The 22,000-nt window shown below is 41.4% G+C and overlaps 1 protein-coding gene across 1 annotated transcript; it reads left to right on the forward strand.

Moving 5' to 3' along the window:
- The first annotated feature begins 1,337 nt into the window (after window positions 1–1,337).
- MRPL1 (mitochondrial ribosomal protein L1) lies at window positions 1,338–21,685 on the forward strand. Its single transcript, XM_026103548.2, has 9 exons — window positions 1,338–1,489; window positions 1,648–1,744; window positions 2,947–3,190; window positions 4,860–4,943; window positions 7,270–7,341; window positions 7,544–7,655; window positions 9,119–9,219; window positions 17,839–17,920; window positions 21,273–21,685. The coding sequence occupies exons 1-9, from the start codon at window positions 1,453–1,455 to the stop codon at window positions 21,395–21,397; spliced, it is 954 nt and encodes a 317-aa protein (XP_025959333.2). The 5' UTR covers window positions 1,338–1,452; the 3' UTR covers window positions 21,398–21,685.
- The last annotated feature ends 315 nt before the right edge of the window (window positions 21,686–22,000 follow it).

Raw genomic sequence — 22,000 nt, forward strand, 5'->3', positions numbered from 1 at the left:
ACACACACACACAGTTGTGTCACCACATACAGTTCTGTCACTATGCACACACAGTTGTGTCACCACACGGTTGTGTCACTACACACGCGATTGTGTCACTACACACACACGGTTGTGTCACCACACACACATGGCTGTGTGACCACACACATGGTTGTGTCACTACACAGTTGCGTCACCACACACACACACAGTTCTGTCACCACACACACACACAGGTCACTACACACATGGTTGTGTCATCACACACACACGATTGTTTCACTACACACACGCGCAACTGTGACACCACACACACACAGGGTTATGTCACCTCATATACATACACACAGGGCTGTGTCACCACACACTGGTGTCACCACACACATACATGGCTGTGTCGCTACAGATGCAGCAGGCCCTGCACACCCACAGCTGCGTCGGTACAGGCACACACAGGGCTGTGCCGGCACACACCAGGCCATGACGCTACCCACACACGAGTGGGTGTGTGTCACCACACACAGGCGGTGGCCCGGGCCGTGCGGGTGACGCTGGTGCACGGGCGCCAGCCTCGGGGACGCTGCCAGGCTGCCGGACGCCCCAGTGACCCGAACGCCTGAACCAGGGGAGGGGAAATGCCCATTTTTACCTTCTCGTTGTGATTAACTGCAGTGTGGGGCCCGAGCCCCCCAGCAATGACGGCCTACCAAAGCCACGGCGCGGCTGTCGTGGCGGCGGGGATTTCGGGCAAACTGCAACGGGGAGGAGGCGGCTCGGTTCTTCCCAGATGGGACGGTGCCGTGCTGGCATCAGCCAGGGGGGAAATTTGGAGGTGTTTTTCTCACAGCAGCCATTTCCAAGTTGGATGGGAAAGAATAAGGGGGTGCCCCGAAGGAAAGATGGCAGGAAAAAAAGAAGGGGCTGCGGGCCAGGAGGGCTGGAAGGGAAAAACAATGTGAAACAGCACCAGAGGGAAGGTGTGCAGGATGCAGGCTGCTGCCTGGCGCGGCTGGGTGTCAAGCCGTGACGCGGTGAGCTTTACGTTACTGCCTCCATCACTGCCAGGGGAGGTGTCCGTGCCAGCGGGAAGGCAGCCCCTGCCCCAGGGCGGCCTCGGCCTCGCAAATTTAGGCTTTTTCACTTATTGCTAGGCTGGCGTTTTACAACTACGCCAGGACGAACCGATAGAGAAAACCCGGAGTTTCCGGCAAAAGAAAAATGAATGTAATGCGGAGGATCCTCCTGGGCACGGCTGTACCCGCGAGGGAACGGGGCACACGGACGCCTTACACCGACGCGCTTCGCTGTCACCGGGACGGGTGGAGACCGGACAGCGGTGAGGGGGACACCAGGCGGCGCTTCCGGGCGTCGCCGGAAGCGCCCGGCCCCGCCCGCCGCCGGAACCGCTCTTCCGCGCCGCGCGCGCTGCTGGGGAATCCTTTGCGCGGTGCACCGCGGCGGCCGGGCAAGATGGCGGCGGCGGCGGCCGGGCGATGCCTGTGGCGAGGTGATGGCGCTTCGCCTTCTCCCGGCTGTAACGGGCGGGGGAGGCCCCGGCCTGCAGCAGCCGCCTGGTCTTTGGGGGGCGGGGGGCGGCCGTTGGCGTTGCCCGCGGGAGGCCCCGGGTCCGTCTGAGGCGGGTTATGTCTTTGCGTTTCCTCGCAGTGCTGGCGCCGCGTCGCGGGGCGGCCGCCCCCGGACTCCAGCGGTGCCTCCCGGCCGCCCCGCCGCCCCGCAGACCCTACGCTGCTGCCGCCGCCAAGTGAGTGCGTCCCCGTCCGCAGCGGCGCGGGTGGGCGCCCTGAAACGCCGCGGAAGGGCGCTGCGGTTTGTCGCGGTGGGGCTTTCGGGGCCTCCGGCCTTGCTGCAGCGGCCGAGCCGGCGCTAGAGGAGCCCCAAAGGCGGCTGGTGACCAGGGAGCCAGTGTGGAGAGAGAGTAGCCGAGCTGGAGCTGCAGGGAGGGTTTCACTGGTGCCCTTGAAATATCAGGTGTAACAGTTCTGGAGAAATACTGTTTTTTCTTTTCTTTTCTTTTCTTTTTCTGTAGTATGTTTCTGAAAACCTATTGCTCAATTACAGCTAAGTGGATAGTGTCAACATGAAAGACAGTGAGTTTATGAAGCTGGTTTCAAACAATTCATATTTTCCCTGCCATCTCTTTTTCATGGCTTTGTTTGCTGTCTCTTTAAGTATGACATTTCTGTGTAAGTAAGAGAAGGAAAAATTAATTCTGTACACAGAGCAGTGAAGGACACTGCATGTGAAGTGTTCTGAAGTGCTGTGAGCTTTCTTGCCATAGTTAATACAAAAATGGAGAGCTCTTCAGATAGAAAAACCTATCTATACCTGTAGCTTTTCTTTTTTTGATTTGAGAGCTTTTTAAAATAGGTAGCAAAAAAAAAAAAAAAAAGACTTGGGGCTTCTGTTCATTAACTGCATATAAAATGATATGGGGAAGGACTTCCCTTGTGAGTGAATGTGAGACTGCTGTGCCCCACTGGAGGGGGAGGAACCCCCCACCACAGCTGATGTGCCTGTCTCTGATTACTAGAAGGTGTGCAGGATTTGCTTAGGTTGAGAAGCAATTTAGTCAGTGCCTGGAACAAGTCCCATTGGGGCAACACCTGTAAAGGTTTGTATGTTGTCTTAAAGTGGTTCTGCTTTGATGCAGTAGGGGCTTACTAACTCAATTCAGTGCTGCACAAATGTGATTATATTGCTTATGGAGCTTAGCTGCCCTCAGAGCTTTTAATATTTGAACGTTTGGTTTCTGTCACAGACATCTGAGAGGAAGGAGTTATTGAGATTAATTTAGAGATGTTATTGGTTTCTGTGTGCAGTTCCTACCTTGTTAACTAATCATCAGTTAATAACTGACACATGCTGGTACCTAATGTCTTTTGGAACATGTGCCAAACCCTTGGGTTGATGATCTAACTTTTTTTTTGATTTGATTTGTCTTAGAACTGCAAAGAAAAGTTCTCACAAGCCTAAGCAGGAAGAAACAAAAAAGAAAAAGGGAACCCTCAGGCGGTTGCTGATGAGCAAGCCGGTGGATGATGTATACTTAACATGGTGTTATGAGCGGCCATCCTATGATGTAGAAGTGGCTGTGGGTATGCTAAAGAAATTTCAGGAATTGGACTTCACTTACCCAAAACAGTATGTGTATGTTAACATAACTCTGGATATGGCATTACAGAAGAAGGTAAGCTGGATGTAGATAAAAATTTTAACACTGGAAGGATGTATTTTTGTAGAGTAAATGCTGCTGTTAGCCTTCTGTGTTGTCTCCTGCAACTTCCCTGTTTGTCAGAATATCAGATGCTTTTGCAGGTGACACCAAGTACAGGCGTGTGTATCTAAAACATTGCTCAGATCTGTGGTGTAAGGATGGAGTCATCAAGACTTCTGAAGACAGGATGTCCTGTGACTGAAACTCAAGTCCAAACAGAAATGATCAAAATAAGCTTTACATCTGTTTTGGGCTTTTAACGATGAGCATGCTTACAAGTTGTCAACATCACATGCATCTTCTGTTCTGTAATGTTTCCAATGCTTTCTCACCAATGCTGTGCTTGATAGCTGTGTAGTTTTACAAGTATTGGTAGGATGACTGTTATGGGGAGAAAAGACAAAAGTTTTTTTTTCCTGTTTCTGTCCTCACTTTGTTCTTTTTTTACTAGTTATGCCCTTTAAAAGTATGCCATTGCTTGTTTCCCATGATGGTTTTGCTGCTACAATTGGGGTGGGAATGCTGCATGTACACCACTTCGATTTTTATCGAGAGTCAGTGGAAGGGAAGTATACAGAGAAGGAAGAAGCATGTACAAAAAAAATTGTATTTTATGCTCTATTTCCCTGGGACCCTTGGCATTTGTGTATGTACCAAGCTATGTGACTGCAGGCCAGAGAGTTAACTGGCATCCTGCCCTGACAACTGCAGTAGCAGCTCCTCCCCTCTTGGTCTGTGTGACAGACTGGCCTCAAATTCAGAGCAGAACTGCCTTGTTACCTTGGTACAGCATTCCAGTTAAACTTTTAAAAGACCTTAGTTTTTAGACTGGCTGTTTTGGGAGTGCCTTGCTGCTAAGTGGTTACCTGGTTTGGATTCATGTCTTAAATTTTTCAGAAGACACAGGTGTGAGGAAATGAGAGAAAGCAAGGTGAATCTCTCTGTGCTAAATGACATTTCTTGCCCTTTCCATTTCCTTGGCGGCTGTCAGGAATCTACTGTGTGTGTGTCTTGTCAGTGGAGTATTTTAGCTTTTGTAGCCTGTCTTCCCTTGTGCCAAGGTGTCTAGCCTGGTTTAGTCTTTCCTTGAAACTGTTTTTGTTTCCTTCATAAATAGGAGACAGCTGGCCTCTTTAGAATAAAGGTTGCTCCTTTCTGTGTGTAAATGCCCCCTTGGTATACTAGTTGTCCTTTGGAGCTGGGAAATGCTTTGTTACTTCAAGTAGCGGTGGTGAGGCCTGTTGAGAGATGCATTGCTTGCTGATATTTTGCATTGGCCATTACCTGAGAAAATTCAGATAAACATCTACATGGTGTGCAGCTTATTATTGACTGAAACTGAACACAGCAGCAGGCTCATGCTTTGGGTTGCTGATCCCAGCTGCTTCCTCTTGGACAACTATAACAAATAATTCTCTTCTTCGGGGTATCTGCAGCCTAGATGCTACTGATGTCTATATATGAGACTTAAAAATGTAGTCAAAATGTATGTGTTTAGAGCTGTTTTATTATGAGCTTTGTACAGGTAAGTTTGTTATTTAGGGGGCCAACTCCATGCAGCTGAGTTTGGCTGAGTTATGTACTGTGATTTGTCCTAAAAGTTATGGCTTTGATTCTCTTGTTCTAATTCTTTTCTTTTTAGAAAAAAGTGGATCCATTTGCAAGCATCGTTCTTCTTCCATATCGTTTTACAGATGAAATGAATAAGGTTCTGGTTTTCACAGAGGTGGGTAACTGTGAATTACTTAAGCTATGTACGTAGCATGCTTTTATCACACAGCCAGTTTTCATGTTTGTTCTGTACCTTTATTCAAAAGACACTGTGAATGTTTTACAGAACTCTCAAGTCTAGTTTGTTTTCAGCAGCGTCTTAATATATTAACATGTACCTTCTTGAACTGCCTTTGTCTTGATGTGTGTTTATGTAGAATATTGTAGCAATGTACCTAAGGATTAATCACGGATATCTGCACGGATGTGACTAAGTGAGATAGAAGTAGAAAATGACTCTACTAGTAGTTTTTTTTAAATTAAACAACTTGAACCCTATTTGCTTATATTCAGCTTGTTTGAATAAAATCAGGGAAACTTATCAATAAATGTACACCAGACCCCCTGCCCCTGGCAAAGAGTTATGAGCTTAATGACTTGAATTAGATTTCTTCCACTCTTTTGTGGACAAGACAGTGGTCTGTTATTTTTAATTTTTTGAGTGCTGCTGTTGCCCTCTTTCTGTAAAGGCATTAAATTCCTATGACTGAACTCTGAAACTTATCAGACTAAGTCTTGCAGTTGCTTCTTTTCTCTCTGATGTGGTCAGCTGTTTAATATATAAATGTAGTGTGCATGTGTGTATCTTGAAGAAAACAATGTTAGGGAATGAAGTTCTTTAATTTGTCATAAGGAAGCAAAAATGCTCAGTCTGAGTACCTTAATGTGGTCTCCTTTGTTTGCATTCATTGCATTCATACCAAGCTTCTTATTCCTTTAGTATTGTGCAGAGCTAATGCAAGGGAGGTGCTGGTATTTCTTTTTGTTTGCTTCTTCCAGTTTCTAATAAAAATCAGCATGTGTCCTGTCTTCTGACTTCTTAACTTTCCAACCAACTCTCATCTCTGTTGCTGCTTGTGGGGAGTTTTGAGATAAGGATTAAAAACAAAAGTGGGCTTTTTTTTTTTGGGGGGGGGGCAGATGGTATAGAATAAAAACTTTATGAGTGAATGTAATACAGACCATATAGTGTAGCAGTCCATGTCCACCATTGCTATCGTAAACTCATTTTCTTAGTAGGCAGTGCAGATTAGAAGTTTCCTATTTTTGGTAATGTGTGTTGTGAAAGGATCCCATGGCGAGGTGGGGAGAAAAAGCAAGTCTTCCTCAAAAAAACCTGAAGAATGTAACCTTGTCTCCCAAGCCCTCCATTAGTATCCTAGGAGTTAACAAATATGAAGTTGTATGAAGAGCAGTTGTAGTCTCTGTATGAGACTAGTTTCAGCCTCTTAGCTAGAACTAGTGCTTTGCCAGCTAACAATGCAAAACTAATGGTGACTTGGGACTTCAGACTTCTGAATCACTCTAATAAAATGAATATGCATGCATCTGCTTAATATTGTTCTAGAGAAATATCATGGGTTTAGCTGACTATCCTTTGCCCTTTTTTTGTTAAATTGGGCACAGTAGCTACAAGGTAAGAATCCTCCCACAGAATGGACAGCTGGTTAAAGACCTGAGCATGCAGAGTTCCTTAGTGCTGTATCTCAAAGCCTTCTCTATCTCAAAATCACATGGGATACTGACACCCTCTTGTGAGGGTGTGCATATGAAAGGCTAAGCAACCAGAACACTTTACAGTGCTTTCAGGTGGGAAGTGTGGAGCTATTTGGCCCGTTCATGTAAGGAAAATGTCACTTTGAGACATGAATATCTATCTGCCTGTGCCAAAAGCTGAGCTAGAGTTTGTATAAAATTGCTGTTTCTATATCGGTATTTCCTTTCCATATCAGAGGCAATAATGAAACCTTGCAGAGGACAACCGAGGTTACCTTCTAAATACTCTTTGAAGCAGAAGTTTACAAGCAGTTTCTGAAGTAGAACAGCCTTATTTCTAAAGAGACAATTAATGCTGGCTTTCAGTAGCATGCTCTATGCTTTTCCTTTAGCTCTGAGTAACAATAAAGGCTGACTCCATCTAGTGGATGGTCGGTTGTAGCTTCTAGATAGTGAAGGCGGGAGAGAGAGGACACTTGAGAACTGTCCAGCAAATGTGACAAATCTGTTGCTCCTGTCTACTGGAAGAAATGGACTAAAGGCTTTATTGCTGCTTCTTATTGGGGCCTGGAGGGAACTGAAGTTGCAGTTCCTATGTTAAATCCCCAGCGCTAGGTTTTTAGTCTTTGATTGTCTTCAACTGTTCAGACAGGATATTTCTCTTAATTTATGAATAATCTCTCTTTATAGCCAGTTGTCAAAGATAAATCCTCTTTCCAGTGATGCTGATATTGACAAATTAGTTGGTAGTCTAGATATTAATAATTGTTTCTTCTTTTTAACAGAATAAGGAAGAAGCTGAAATAGCGCAACAGAATGGAGCTGCCCTCGTAGGAGGAGTTGAATTAATCAAATGGGTATTTATTTTTCAAGAACCATGTGAATTAAACATTCTAACTAATACCGGAATGAGGGGGAGGGAGCAAGAAATCACGTTCAGCAAGCTCTATACTGAAATGAGCAGACAAAGCTAGGAGTGAGATAATGGGTTCTCTGGTACGTTTGTAGATATATCTTGAGTACTGAAGTTATTAATTCCTAAATATATTTTTATTGCAGATTTTGGAAGATGAAATAAAAGTGGACTTCTATGTAGCTGTTCCTGAAATAATGCCTAAACTAATACCGTTGAAGAGCAAACTAAGAAGAAAATACCCAAGCGCAAAAAGAAGTAAGAAAGCATTCTTTTTCATAAATCTGAAGTATTGGAATCTAAAATACTGGAGTAAAATTTAAGTCTTGAGGTGACTTTAACATTTTTTGGTGAAGAAATGGAATGACGTTGGGTACTTGTGTGTAACCAAGAGCCACTTACTTCCCTTGGATGAGAGTTGCCTTTGGAAAACTAGTAGTGTGAATTTCCTGTACAACTGAAAAATCATGGGATTAGAGCCAAGAGAAGTTTGTCAACTAGTTGCTCCTATAGCTGTGATTACAAGCATAATGAAATACGGTGGGAACACTTGAAGAAAATGGTTTCACTGAGATAGCTGAATTGCCTAACTCTTGCAGAAGTTTTCTGGATCTTAGCTTCGTGACTATTACTGCTCCTTCTGCCTATCCAGAGGTTCTGAACAGCATTGTTCTTCATGCTTTTCCTTAGTACAATCTGTTTCCTTAACTGTGTTGTCTCTTTCCATAATGCTCAAGAAATTCCCTCTTCAGGTCAGGGTTCTCATAGCAACAAACCTCAGTCTCCAAGTACCTTTGTCCTCCCTTGCAGACTTCCTTTATTTGTAACTATGCTTAAGGGATCTATTTCTAACTTGGTGAGGAAAAAAAAAATTGGATGCTATTCAAACAGTACTGAGTCTGTGCCAACTGTGTGAAGTATTGTGGCTCCAACTGTATGGCTTACTTTGTGCCCCAGCTGTCTTTGTGATGTTTTTACAAGCTGCAGGCAGTGTTGTTAGTCATTTAAACATTTGAGGCAAGCCTGTTAACCTGTCCAAAGCATCCTAACAGAGAATACTCCAGATGTATTTTGGAGCAAGTGACATATGTTGTGCCATCCCAAGTTCAGATGACAATCTGCAAACTAAATGATTTTTCTTACAGCCACCAGAATGCATGTGGGAGAAATAATATTTGTGCTTGAAGGGATTGAGTGATACTGTAAATCCACCAAATGAGCCCCTGCAGCTAAGATAACAATGAGAAATCGGCTGTCTTGAATTGTAGGAATGATCGTTTGGGCTAGCCTGTTTCAGGTAGTGTGTAACTGTGCCATTACCTAGCTGTAGACAACTTGTTTCTTAAGGTAGATGCTTGGGGCTTGTTCTAAACTGAACTCCTTAGGTTTCAGTGTTCCAAGCTACTTTAATTACTCGACGAAACTTTAATACACTTAACATGTTCTTCACAGGTTCTTTATTTGAAGTGAGGTCTCTATTATGTATTATGTACTGTAGCAGCTGTTCAAGTGCACTGATGAATGGGAAAGGATGGAAGAGGGAGGACTTACGTAGAACCTGTGTGAGAAGCCCCTGGTCTTGCTTGTGAAGTTGTACTGGTTTGGGAGTTTCTTGTTTAACTGCCTGAACTGAAACCTTGAGTTCTGCCTTTGCTAGTATTATGTTTTGTCATGCTAATAAACAATACTCAAACTATTTTTTCTGTTTCTTGTTAAATTAGATTCCATGGGTTGTGATATTCCCAAAATGCTGCAGCTCTTTAAAGAAGGCCTTGAGTATGCAGTGGAAGATGAGCATCTAATCAAAACAAGAATAGCAAGAGTAAGTTGTGTACAGAGTTCTTAAGTTTCCTCTACTGAGCAGAGCCAAAGTTAACATTAAGTAGAAGGAAAAATAAAAAGGTAATGTATAATAAAAGAGCAAGATATAGCTCATGCTAAGTGGTTAAGGATGTCAGTGGGATCTTTATTTGCCACTGTATTGGCAGTGTATTGTAGTGTCAAATGAAATAGGATGTGAGTCAAACAGTGATGAATGTATTTAGCAATCTCCTGGTGACTCATGAGATCTTAACATAGGTTCCACCTCCTCTTCATTTCTGTGGGTTTAGTATTTTGTTTATTCATTATGTAAATGGGGGGTTTAAGTCAGTGGTCAGTATGCACAGGTGAATCAAAAAGGATTGGCTTTATTTAACCTAATAATTAAAGTCTGATTTTTTTAATATTGAAAAATCTCTGAATTGACCTCATGTAAAATAAAAGCTGTTAATTTTGTATCACTGTAATCATCACAAAACTTGTTTGTGTTTCGATGGCTGTTCTGTAAGGAAGTGGTTTATGTTAAAGGATCTTTTCCTCCTGTTTTGGGCTCTTTGCTTTTTTCCTTACTTGTTTCTGTTATTTTCCTTGCTTTATGTCCTGCTCTGGTTTTCACTCTGTTTAGTCTGTGCGCCTTGCCTGAGTTGCAGCTTTTTTAGCTGATAGCAGTGCAGAAAGGAAGCTTACAAGACCTTTCTTTAATCCCTGAAGCTTTGTCTGGCAGTGTTAGAGATAAGATAGCTCATTAAGTCTGGCTAGCTTTGGCAAGTTGTGTGTTTTGCTCCTCTTTACAGAATTTGAAACTGAGGTTCTTGTGACTATTTGCCTAAGGTATGTTGTTTACTAAAGTTTTGTAGAGGTGGGGAATAGCTTCAGCTGTGTATAGGTTTAATGAGTGTGTGGAATGTGGAATCCATAGATCTATCCTGGTTTTGAGTATTGTATCTATATTCTGTTGTGTCTGTAAACTTCAGATGGTTTGAAACAAATTGTATATTATACTTTAGATCAGCCTGAAATTTTTGCAGTTGAAATGTCTTGCGAAGTTTCTTCTAGCATTAAGAAATTCTTTTTTTAATCAAGGTCAATGGAAAACTCTGTTTTGACAGTGTTTGGCAAAACTGCATTTGCATCAGTGAAATATAACTTCTTACAGCTGTAGTTAGTTTTTGAAATGCAGAGCCTGTCCTGTTATTAACATAATGTCCCTGCTGTTAAACAGTTTCTCATGTTCTGTTACTAGGCAGTTCTGGCCCTGCTGTTCTATAGCACTTGGAAGATCTGGTGCGGTCAGGGATGTCATTTTGTAGCGTCCTCCTTGGTTATTCTATACTGTTTCGGGGAGGCTCTTCTGATAATAGAGTAGTTATTTATGAATGCGCTTTTAACCTAGGTTACATAGTATGTCTGGGGTTTACTTGTACACAGAAAGTTGATCTGTGGTGAGTTAATGTCAGCTACATCGCAGAGGTGCCTCTAACACTGTGCAGGCAGTGTGATGTGTTCTGGGAGTTGTAAGCAGAAGGATGAATCTGGCTTGTGTAAAGTGTGTCCACCCTTTCCAGCTACTCTATTTTAACTGACCTAGTTTTGCTCCTGTTAGTGCAGTGATGCTGGAAGGAAGCCTCGTTGGTATAGGCAAAGCTCTGGGAGCCTGTGGAAGCCATGAGTGCTTATGCATATCTGCACGCTACTAAATCAAGAGCTTCTTAAAATGAGGTCTTGTCAGTGAGAAAATAATCACTTATTACACAGAAGCGTCAATATCTGTTGCTGTATTTCAAACAGTAACATAGATGCTTCTGGGACTCTGCCAAGTTGACCTTTCTGAAAGAGATATTTTCCCTTGAGTGCTGGTGTCTTACATTGCCTGTTAGTTCAATTATGGCCCATGGCTTGACATAATGCTGCACTCCCACCCAAGTCAGTAGCCTCAGTGTTTTTTTCCTGCATGTAGTAAATAATTGAGATGTCAATTTAAAAGCCAAAAAGAATGGCAGCAGTTACCTTTAATTGGTATAATCTGGAGTTGTTAAACAGAAAATGTAAAATATTCTTTTGAGAAATGGAGCTTGAGGGGATAGGAATGGGCATGTTCAGGATATCTGTCAGTGGTACCTCCTGCAGAGGGCAGCTTTAAAAGGGTTTTTGTTGAGGATTTTGACATAGCTTTTGAAACTGGATAGTGTGCTGTTGATCACTACAGCATACTTCTTCTCCCAAACTGGATTTGTTTTTATAGAAATACGAATTTAAATGCAACACTAGGAAGTGATCTCTAGTCTCTTCATATTTGTGCAGAGAGTTGCCTGGGAATTGGCTCTTCTGTAGAGTAGACTAAGGTTATTTCAAGAAATCAAATTCTAAGGTTTGATCTAAAGGATGTATTTTTTTTTAGGAAGAGGTGTGTTCACAGGATTGCCATTTCATTCACATGCTTAGAACTGTGGATAGATGTGTACCAGACCAGAAACCTCCCCAGTTTTGGCTACATAAGGCAGAAGTGCATGGGCATTGAGATTTAAGGCAGGAAACAGAAGATGCCTGTTGGCACCAGAAATAGCATCCTCCTCCTTCTTCTGTGGATGTGAGTGTTTGTCTTCATTTGGGGGAAAAAAAAAAACAACCTAATAACTTGTAAAAAGAAAAAACAGTTGTAGATGGAGTAAGTAAACTCTTAAGTTTATCTTAAGTTATCTTAAATTTATCTTAAGATAGAGTAAACTCTTGCATTTAGAAATGTTTGCAAGTTGAAAAAGACTTGGGGGGAAAGGGAGCCATGTGCAAAGCATAGGTTCTAACAGTTGTGTGTTACCTGTCTGAGCTTTTCTCAATTCCAGATCTTGAATGTAGAGGCTTACGTATCTGGGAAGCTATTCAAGGAGCCATTTCTAAAGGATTCAATCTATGGCCAGGTTGAGGGTGAGAGGGACACTCTGCCTTATATTATGTATGTCAGTGAGAGCTGAAGGAACAAGCACGTTTTACAGGGTTAGGTGTTACTTATGTCCTGATGGCTTGTATTGGGCTGTACCTGAAAAATGTCATCATATAAAAAGGCCATGATGTGTCTCAAATGTGATCTCATATTGGCAAAAGGCTTGAACTTGAACCAAAATAGTGGACCAAATCTGTATTTAAAAAAAGCTTAGCAAGTTAAAGTAGTAATAGGAAACCATTTTCTCATGCTGCCATTCAAGCTGGAAGAATTTCTGAGGTAGTGGTCCTATGCAATAGACAGGTTTAAAAAAAAAAGCAAGCCCTTGATTCTCGTTGTCTTCCAAAACGATATCTGTAGCATCCAGGTTATTGTAGGCTCCTACAAAGAACTGTTCCTCTGCTTCTGTCCTTCTCGGGAAGCTTCATAACCTAGCAGAAACCTATGAAATCAAGGCAAGACAAAACAGGTCAGTACTCTGCTGTCGTTACTGTCATTGATATTTTCGTGAATGGTGCGGAAGTGTTGTTCATCTGCCATGTGTATTAGCACTTAACTGTTGGTTTAGAGGCTTTTTGATCATGCAGTCAGAGAGATGTTCCACTTCCTCTCACTCAAGATGCTTGATTGCCCAGAATAATGGCAAGGACTTATTCTTGTATTGTATTCCTGCACTGAGAAACTAAATCTCTTAGGAGCAGATTTAACCCTGCTTTTGAAATCGGTTCACTTAACACTTTGTATTGAGGCATTTGAGGATAACTTTTTCGTAGAGTTGAGCAGAGTCAAATGCTCTTTGAAATTAAGAGGAAAAATGTCATTTTAATTGAATAATCATAGAGCTGTGTCTTGCTGTGGGATCCTGGTTGTGTTACTATGAACAGTGACTCGGTGTCTCACCATTACTATAAGCTGAAAGGTAAAACAGGGCTCTGATCCTCATTAGACAGCGAGGAGATGAACAATCCTCTATTAGAAAGCAAACCTATTAACTCATGTCTGCAAGGACACTTCTTGTTTTGTCTATGACTGGATTAAAAATTGCAAATATTGTGGGCAGCTGGAGTTCCAGATCTTTCTGCTGAAGGAGCCAAACCCAAGATCATTGTCTCTAGGTTTTCTGCTCTTGTTAGTTTATGTTTCTCTAAAGCACCATAGTAGTGGATTCAGGATAGATCTTTTTTTCTAACTGAATACCACAGCTGTAAGCTGGGTTAATGTGCTTTGAGAACTGATCTAGCATTCTGCTTCAATGGTCACCTGACAGCTCTGGTCTCTTAAATGCCTTGAGATAAAACCATAAAAATTCCAGTTCCTTTTTGGGGAAGGACACTTTGTGACTGGATTTTGGTTAAAGTTTTCAGGAAAAACTGGAACCTGAGTTAGGAGTCAAGGTGCTAAAATTCCTGATTTCCTCAGTATTGCGGCCTTTATTGTTGGAGGCCGAGTCCTCGTGGTTTCTTACGTGGGAAGCTGTCAGTTGTGGCAAAGGCTGGAAAATCATTGACTGGATCAGTGTAATGTCTGTTCATTCTGGCTACCTTATTAAAGGGACAGGAAGAAAAAGAGGAAAATCAGCTCAGGGAAAGGAAAGTGGCATCATCTGTCTTGGTGAGAGATCCATTGCTCTCTGGAATGTATTCTTGTAGGAGTATATGTTACTGCATTGATTATTCTTTTATGCTGTTGCCTGCAAGTACAGGAAATGTGAGTGAGACAGGGTCAAGCTTTTCCTCCTTTAAATTTCTTGGATGTGGGAAGCAACTCCCTGAAGTGAAAATGCCTGTTTTGAGATGTGCATATAAAGAAAAGGGCTGTTGTCTTTAACCACTTCCTCCTGGAGAAGGGATTAAAACAGCGTAGTGACTCAGGTAAGTATTACAAGATTTTCGCTGGAATTCCCAGGAGTAAGGAAAGCTGTATTTGCTGACTTTACATTTGCCTATTTTATATTCTATTCCTCATTTTTGAGGAGAATGCTATTTGAGTCCTGTATGTCTGTCTGCTATGGGATATTGTTTTACAGTTGTAGTGCCACTAAGTCAACTGGAGTCTTAAACATCTTCATTTACCTCTAGAAATAACTTCATACTACACTAAAATTGCCTTGAGTTGATTCAGTAATGTTAAAATGCTGAAGAGATTTCTTTTCTTGCTAATAGCTGACATGATAAATTAAAGTTCCCTTGAAACTGTACTCATCAAAACCGAGATGAGTGCTGCTCTTGGGATGAACTTACAAAAAGAGGGATTACTTCACTGCTCCCATGTCACTTAAATTGAAACTGCATGAAGCTTTCAGTTCTATTATTTTTGTAGGTGGATAGCCTTGTCAGAACCCTTACTAATTTTGGAGAAGATGCTATTTCTGTTGTAGAGAGGCAACAATTTGTCCAGGCTGCTGTTGTCTGTGTGGGTTTTCTTTTGTTTTGTGACCTATCATGGCAAATGATACATACCTTCAGAGAAGGTCATAGCAAGCAGAAGTGCCACTATTTTTTTGGTTTACATTGGCATGGCTTTTGGTTTTGTGGGTTTGTGTAGTATGTAGTCAAAATCTGCTGCAGGGTGTAGTAGATGACATGTAGCTGTGTATATGTGTTGATGCATGACTTTAACTTCAGAGCTATCAGCTGTGTATCATTCAAGCTAGACAGTAAACCAATTGTAAACCAGGTTATGAACTGAGGCAGTTGATTCCCATTGAGAAACCTTTTTTCCGTTAGCTTATTTTGATTCCATTAACTTTTTGTTGCTAAGTTCACTATGGACAAAGTAAAACCCAATACATACCATTTACAAATTCTTAAAAACAGAATTAAGTCTTTTTTCCACATGCTGGTTCTCAGGCTATCAAGTCTTTAAATGTGCATAACTGCATGTCTAAAGTTGCCCTTCTCCCTTGCACCTAGGCATAGGGGTTTCTGTCTTTCTGTTTGTTGTGGCACAGAAGAGGAGTTACTGTTGTCTTTAAAAACTGGGCTTCTGAAGGACTTGGTTGTCTTGCTCTTTTTGTATGGATTCTGTTCTTGCTCTTTAACTGAAATGTCTCAGTTGCTGGGTTTTTTTGCATATTCTACTTGCTTCAGTGAGGTGTGCTCTCCACACTGCTTCCACCATGTAGTGCAGCCTTGCTGTGTCAGATTTTCTTTCTATCTAGTTTCAAACTTCATTCTCCTATCATATGATTCTTAAAGCATTGAGCTCACTAGCTGGTGATAGTCCTGTGTCATAGAACTTCATTCTTCACTTTCTGTTACTGCTTTCCTTAGGCTCTACCATGACCCCCATTTCCTTAAGTTGTATTTGAACTGCCTGATAGTTCAGTCAGGTCACCTGATCTGCACTACAGACTTCTCTTGTGAGAATAAACTGAGTACAGTTTTGAAAAGCAGCTTTGTGCCTAAAGTTGCAGAATGTATTTTTTGTTCTTTATTTGCATATTTAGCTAGCAGACAGCTTTGGCTTTTTCATATGTTCAGCTGTAGTCTGAAGATCTGCTAGGCATTAGAAGCATTGGCACTTCATGAATGAAGTTTTGAACATAATCTGTTTTGGTGAAACTTCCACAGCACTGAATACTTATGGGCAATTTCTGACTAGGCAGCAGAGGTAGAGACATTTTTAAAGGCATACATATATTATGTTTTTTTACTTAAACAAAACTTCCCTGAATCCTGTTACAGCATCTTGTGCTGCTGTAGAGGAGCGTCCTAAACATTCAAGAGTCAAGTGGGTACTGCTTGAACTCCATTCTGTGATGGTAATATGTACCATCATCCTGTTTAGCTACTGTGTGGTTAGGTTGTATTTGTAGGAATAGACTAGAATATCATCTATAGCAGCTCCTTGTGCAGCCTGTGTTCTTCAGGAAGCCTCCGGTCTTAAGATGCATAGCTCCCACTGAAATCAGCCTGAACTGTAAGAAGCTTGCTTTGAATATGTTGTCCAGAGCACCTTTGTCAGTTTTGGTGTAAGTTTGAATTAAATTAAATGTCAAAGTGCAGCATGAGTGTGCCTATGCAAGCAGCTACTGTGGAGTAGTTATTGTGGTAGTGTGGAAGCTACTTTGAAATATTGGATGACTTTGGCCTTACTTTCCTTGATTATGGAGCTGTTGGCACCTAAATAACTTAGGTCATCTCTGGGACAAAGCATGTTTGTTTGAACACAAGTTGCTTTTTGAGTCCTGTTTTCTTTCCCTATCTAAACATAGAATACATAAATATCTCAAACATGAAGAAATGAGTTTATCTGTTGTGTTGTGTTATTCTCAGTCCTTATAGGAAGCTTTAAGTTGATGTTCAGAGCAACTTGTTAATTCTGTATCTTATGGACTTGGAGACTGGGTTACAGACCGCAAATGCGAAGTAGGTTTTTCAGACTGGACAATTGAGGAGTCATTTAAGGTTTGAACTCAGTATAAGATTTGGAAGCAAATGGCTGCAAACCTTAATTTGAAGTATAGGCTCTAATGAGTTAAGTGTTTTAAGTTGTTCCAGGTTAGTGTTCCTTTATTTTAAATGTCATGCTGCTTGGTGAGTGTGTCAGGGAAGGGAAATGCACATGGTTAACTTCAAATGAAAAATGTTTTTTTTTTTCTTTCCCCCCCCCCCTAGCTCCATCCCTGCAATGTCCAGAGAAAGAACAGGATTTTCATCTAGATAAAGATGTCTGGTTGATATGGGTGAGAGCAGACAGCAAATTAAGTATAACGTAGCAGGGTATTGTAACAACAAAACATTGAGAAGTGCATGTCAAATCCTCCTGGAGCTGAGATAAGTCAGCCCTGGCTTTGATCTGAGGGTGTTCAGGTTGGCATGTCTCCTTATTGTGAGCTGCTTATTGTTTTAAAGAGTCTGGATGAGATCAACAGCAATTTTGGTTTAAGATAATGGGTCTGTGAGGTAAGATGGAGATACTGATTTTATGGCAGTGGTGTTGGCTCACTCCCAGGATTTGTGATTGGTCCAGCTGGGGTAGGGACTGCTTGTGTGCCTGAAGTGAGCTGTGCTTAAGTGCCCTGTTAGGTAAGGGCCTTGGACAGAACATGTTTTTGCAGGAAGGTGGAAAATGCCAGGAACAGGAATTAGGGTACATGAAAAGGGTAGATATAGAACTGGTGTGTGAACAGGTGGTGTTTAGACTTAATACTGAAATGTTTCCATGTACTTCCTGTAAGAGGTAGAATTTGTGTGAGGTGTAGAGAAGGGAGAAAATACACAGAAGTCTTTTTCTTTTTTTTAAATTCCTTTGGTTCAATTTTGGTAATATTTCTTCAATTTGAGGTTCTTTTGTGTTTGAGTTCATGTGTTCCATAGCCTGGCAGCTGCTTTTCAAAGCTTCTCTCCTGAAATGCTTAACTGCCAATAAGATTTTTGTCAAGGTACTTATACATCTATTGTTTTAAGTCTTTGTTGTCTTTTAAGGCCATATGTGGTATGCCACCATGGGAGTTTAATGCCCTGAATAAAAATAAGAAAAATGATGAGCCTATAACCCTGTATAAAATACTTGGGGTCATCTAGCTGAGGCGGTTAATGGGGTTTGTGACTCTTTAACAGGGGGCACCATTTGAAGAAACAAAATCTACCCGAAAAGAGAATAAGTATATATCCAGCCCACTTTATTAATCCAGGCTTTAAGTTTCACCATGGCTAACTTTGAATTATCCTTTTCCAGCTGGATATGCCTACTGAGCAGATAGTTGCCAATCTAAATGCAATTATCCAAGACATCTGCACATTCAAGCCATCAAGCTATGGTAAGTAGCTTTTCTTTTAATCTGTTAACTGAAGCTATAGCAAATGAAAGGAAGAAATGAGTTCTTAACCAGGGTGTCATCAGATGACCTTGTGGCTTTATCCACCTTGAGACAGGAGGAAGGAGCTGTTAGGCAACTCAGTAAATCAAGGCCTAAGAACTTCCCAGTCTGTAAGGGCATGAATAGGGTCTCTTCCTATTGATGTGAACTCCTATTGCACTGCAGCACTAGGTAAGCATCTGTGAGGAAAGAAATGACATAATGTAGTAAACTAAGCTTGCAGGGTTGATGCTTAAATGGACTGTAGCCACACAGGGAAATCCTAATGAGACACTGGGATTTGCAGAGACTGTATGCATTAGCTTTACCCCACTGACATGACTCTGGAGTTGACTTAAGCATCTGCAACTAGACTCCACCTGCAGTTGCTTTAGCTGAAATTATGCTTGAGCTAACATCTAGTTAAATGTCAGGTACCTGCTTGTGAAGACATACCACTAGTTCTTTTATTGCTGAGATGCTGTTTGGATTTCAGCTTTTCATTCTGCAAAGCTGCTAATGCTGTTTTTAAAACTCCTGAACCAGAAGATCAGGTTACAAAGGATTAAGAGGATGATTTCTGTCTTGTTTCTGTGTGTTGTGCTCATTGTTCCTTAGCAAAGAAACTGAACTAATATGCAGTCTGCTCTTTGTCATAATGAAGTAAACTTTAAACAAATGTTATCTGTGTAACTGGAGTGGAAACAGTGATTTGAGAACATAAACACACAGCTATTCTTGCATAAAATTAAACTAACAAAATGATTAACTTGGGTCAATACTGGTTTAATTCTTGCAAAAACATTGTCTCTTTTCCAGTGATGCTCTATTAGTAAAAACTGCCATACAAACCACACAGGGATTATGACATGCAAAATACACTAAGCTTTGAAAGGTTTTTCAGCCCCCTAAAAAGGTATAAGGGTTGGGTGACCAGAGGTAAGTAATTGGAAGCAGAAAGTGAGGTGGTTGTTAGCATTAACAAGTTGCTATCTGAACTACAGCAACTTAGTGAAATAAGGGTAAGCTGTTCTGGGCTTGATAGCCTTTCTATTTGTCTTTTGCAGTATCAAGCTTGCTTCTTGTGGAGGGCTTTCAGTTGCTTCCTACAAGTGGCAAATATATTTAATCAAGCAGACTTGATCCTTAACACATCTTTACAACAATGAAGTCTAGATATGCTTGCTAACTATCAACTATTTAGACCAAGTAATTCTTGTTCCTTAGTTCCTTTCAAGCTTTCCATATGTAATAGAATGTTCTTCTTGCAGCTGTGTAGTTATCACAAAACTGCATGCCTGTTGAAGTCACTTGATCCAATGCAAGACTAAAAATACCAAGTATGCTTTCCCAGAGTGTAATGTAGGAGTTGTATTTTATCTTCCACAAAGAAGTCAGGCTGCTATATCTGTAGTTCCTCTTGTCAAAAGGCTCCTGCTGTATTTGGTAATGGGATCCTGAAATAGGAACAGTTTCTTGTGCCTTGTTATGTACCGATATTTAGATTATAAACAGGAGGCTAGTTAAATTTTGTCAAGGTCCAAATAAGTAAAGCTTGATTCCGGTGTTCTGGAGCCCACTGTAGCTTTCTTGGTGGTTCTCCTGGATTGGCTTCTCCAATGATGGGTGGGAGGTGGGTGGCAATCAACTCAGTTCCCCCGTGGTTGTGTGTACTAGAACTAGATTGTTACAAACATGGCTTAATTGTTGTGAACAGGTAATTGTAAACACAGAGCTGTGTAGAAATAGCGTTAATACAGAAGAGCTGATCAGGGTTGGACTAGGAGAATGTTTGCTCTGCATGGGAAGTTTGTTTTATTAGTCTACCTGCAATACTTCCTGCATTTCAGTCTTTGAATCAGTTAGGCTATTCTTCCTGCCTCATGGCATTGTTATCCTTTTTCAGCACCAAGTGCTCAACTGTAGCTATGAAACATGTAATGTCTGTAGTGATCCGTAATCACCATTGTCTCTGAGATGTATGTGTCCCAAATGATACTAACATGTCTTCCTTCTGTGCCACAGCTGGGCTCTCATTCAGTTCCCCCTTCCAAACCCAAAGGGGATTTGAACCACTGCACACCTCAGCAGTCCCTTTACCAGCATGCCACTTCGCTTGTCCTAGATTGTGCGGTCTCAGGCCACAGTGTGTATGTAGCTGATAAAACAGACTGCATTTTGTAGAGCATTACTGCTTTTACCCTTTTCCCTTTTAGAGGAGGACTGGTGAAATGCATATGTCAGTGCCTGACAGATTTGTAATGCTACTGAAGGACAGGCAGTGCTTAGCCTATCATAAGAGCCTGTGGACCCTATATTTGCCTGTAGATCTGCTGCTGTTCCCCTTTCTCTTGAGGGGCCTGTAAGCAGAATTGAACTTCTATTTTTCTCTTCTTTCATCTCCAAGCTGCACTTCCTAGTTAGAAGTGAGACTGTCTTCCTCTTGAATTTTGGGGGGATAATAGTGCTGTGGTGAGACTGGACATGGATTGTAACTTAAGAGTGCTGACTGCTGGATGTTGCTTTCCTCTGCTGCTCCCTTGCTGAGAGCTCTGCAAAATATTTAGCTCCTTAAATGCTTACGTTTTCTCTTTGAAAATCCAATTTGCTTTTTATTCTAGAGCTCAGTTTTTTTTCCTCCCAATTTGAAATACCTGAGTGGTGTCTTGGAAAGCACAAGGTAGCTTCTGTACAAGGTCTGAATGGGTGCTTCCAAGTAACTGCTACATACTGAGCTACCTAGGAATGAAATTATGCCTTTCTTTTCCTTTGTTTCCTATGCAACTGCATGTCTGATACCTTTAGAAAAGAAACCTTTCACTGGAGCTTAGATGTATAAGTGCTTTAAGTCACTTCTTGGAGAACATGACCCTAGGCTGCCATATTGGACTGCCAGAAAAGTGATTAGGTTGCTAACGAACTTTCTGCCCATCTTGCTTCAGTCAGGACCATGTTCCGAAGCGAGTTCATCTGTACTTGGTTTTTTTGAAGGAGTGTGTGTGTGTGTGAAATATTTCAAGCTTTGTATGTCCTAAGCCTGGGGTGGCTGTGGTATAAACTGCTGGTAAGGTACTGAAGGAGTAACGTAGCTGCCAAGTTAGTACCTTCTTTGACATGGGAGCGTAAATTTCATTTTGAAGCCACTCTGCCAAGGTGTGTGAAACAATTTGTACTGAAATGATTTGGGTACATGTGTAGTTCTGGTTCTGGTCATGTGCTTGGCCTGGTATAGAATAGTAGTAAGAAAAATCAACCTGGAGACCTGAAGAGTGGTAGAATAACTGAATTGGTGTTGTCCTTTTTGGTTTTTTAGGTCCTTTTGTGCAAAAGCTGGTTATTCGATCTTCAACCAGTGAAGGTTTGCTACTGAACCTTGATGGACTTCTTCCGCAGGTAGAGAAGGAAGAAGAAGAAAAAAACCCAGAAGATGAAGAATAACATATGTCCAAGAATTTGTTAGTACATAATGTTTTCCTTTGTTGATTTGATAATCAAGTGTGGAAAACAAGTGGTGTAATGGAAATCTTACCCTGTGAAAAGGAAAAAATAAATTTTGAATTTTTTAAAAATCTATGCAACAAGAAACAATGTCACAAATGGGAGTCTCAAGCTAAACCTGAAGATATTTAACACTTCCTCTGGAAGCTGAAATCTCCCCAGTTTGTGGGGGTTTTACTTTGCATGTAATGGTTTATACTCAATAAAAGTAATATTGTGAATTCTTAAGTATTCCCATCCAAATCCCATAGTTGCAGATGAAAAGCTAGCACCTGTTGCATCTATTTTGGGCTTTCTACTCTGAAATAGCAGGATGTTCAGTGCTTTTGTCTATTTGACTCAGTCTGCAGAGAGAACTAATGTGGTCTCTTGTGCCAAGCTGCCTAAATAACTCTCAAGCAGAACTGTTAGATAGTATTTACCATTTCATTTCCCACAAAATCTGAGATGTGTGACTCCCTTTAAGTTGGTAAGTCACATGTGTGTGATGCTTGTGGAATCCCATTTTGTTTTGACTTAATCTACAAGTGGAGATGCTGGAGA

Source organism: Dromaius novaehollandiae, chromosome 4, assembly GCF_036370855.1.
Source record: "Dromaius novaehollandiae isolate bDroNov1 chromosome 4, bDroNov1.hap1, whole genome shotgun sequence".
Lineage (NCBI taxonomy): Eukaryota > Metazoa > Chordata > Aves > Casuariiformes > Dromaiidae > Dromaius > Dromaius novaehollandiae.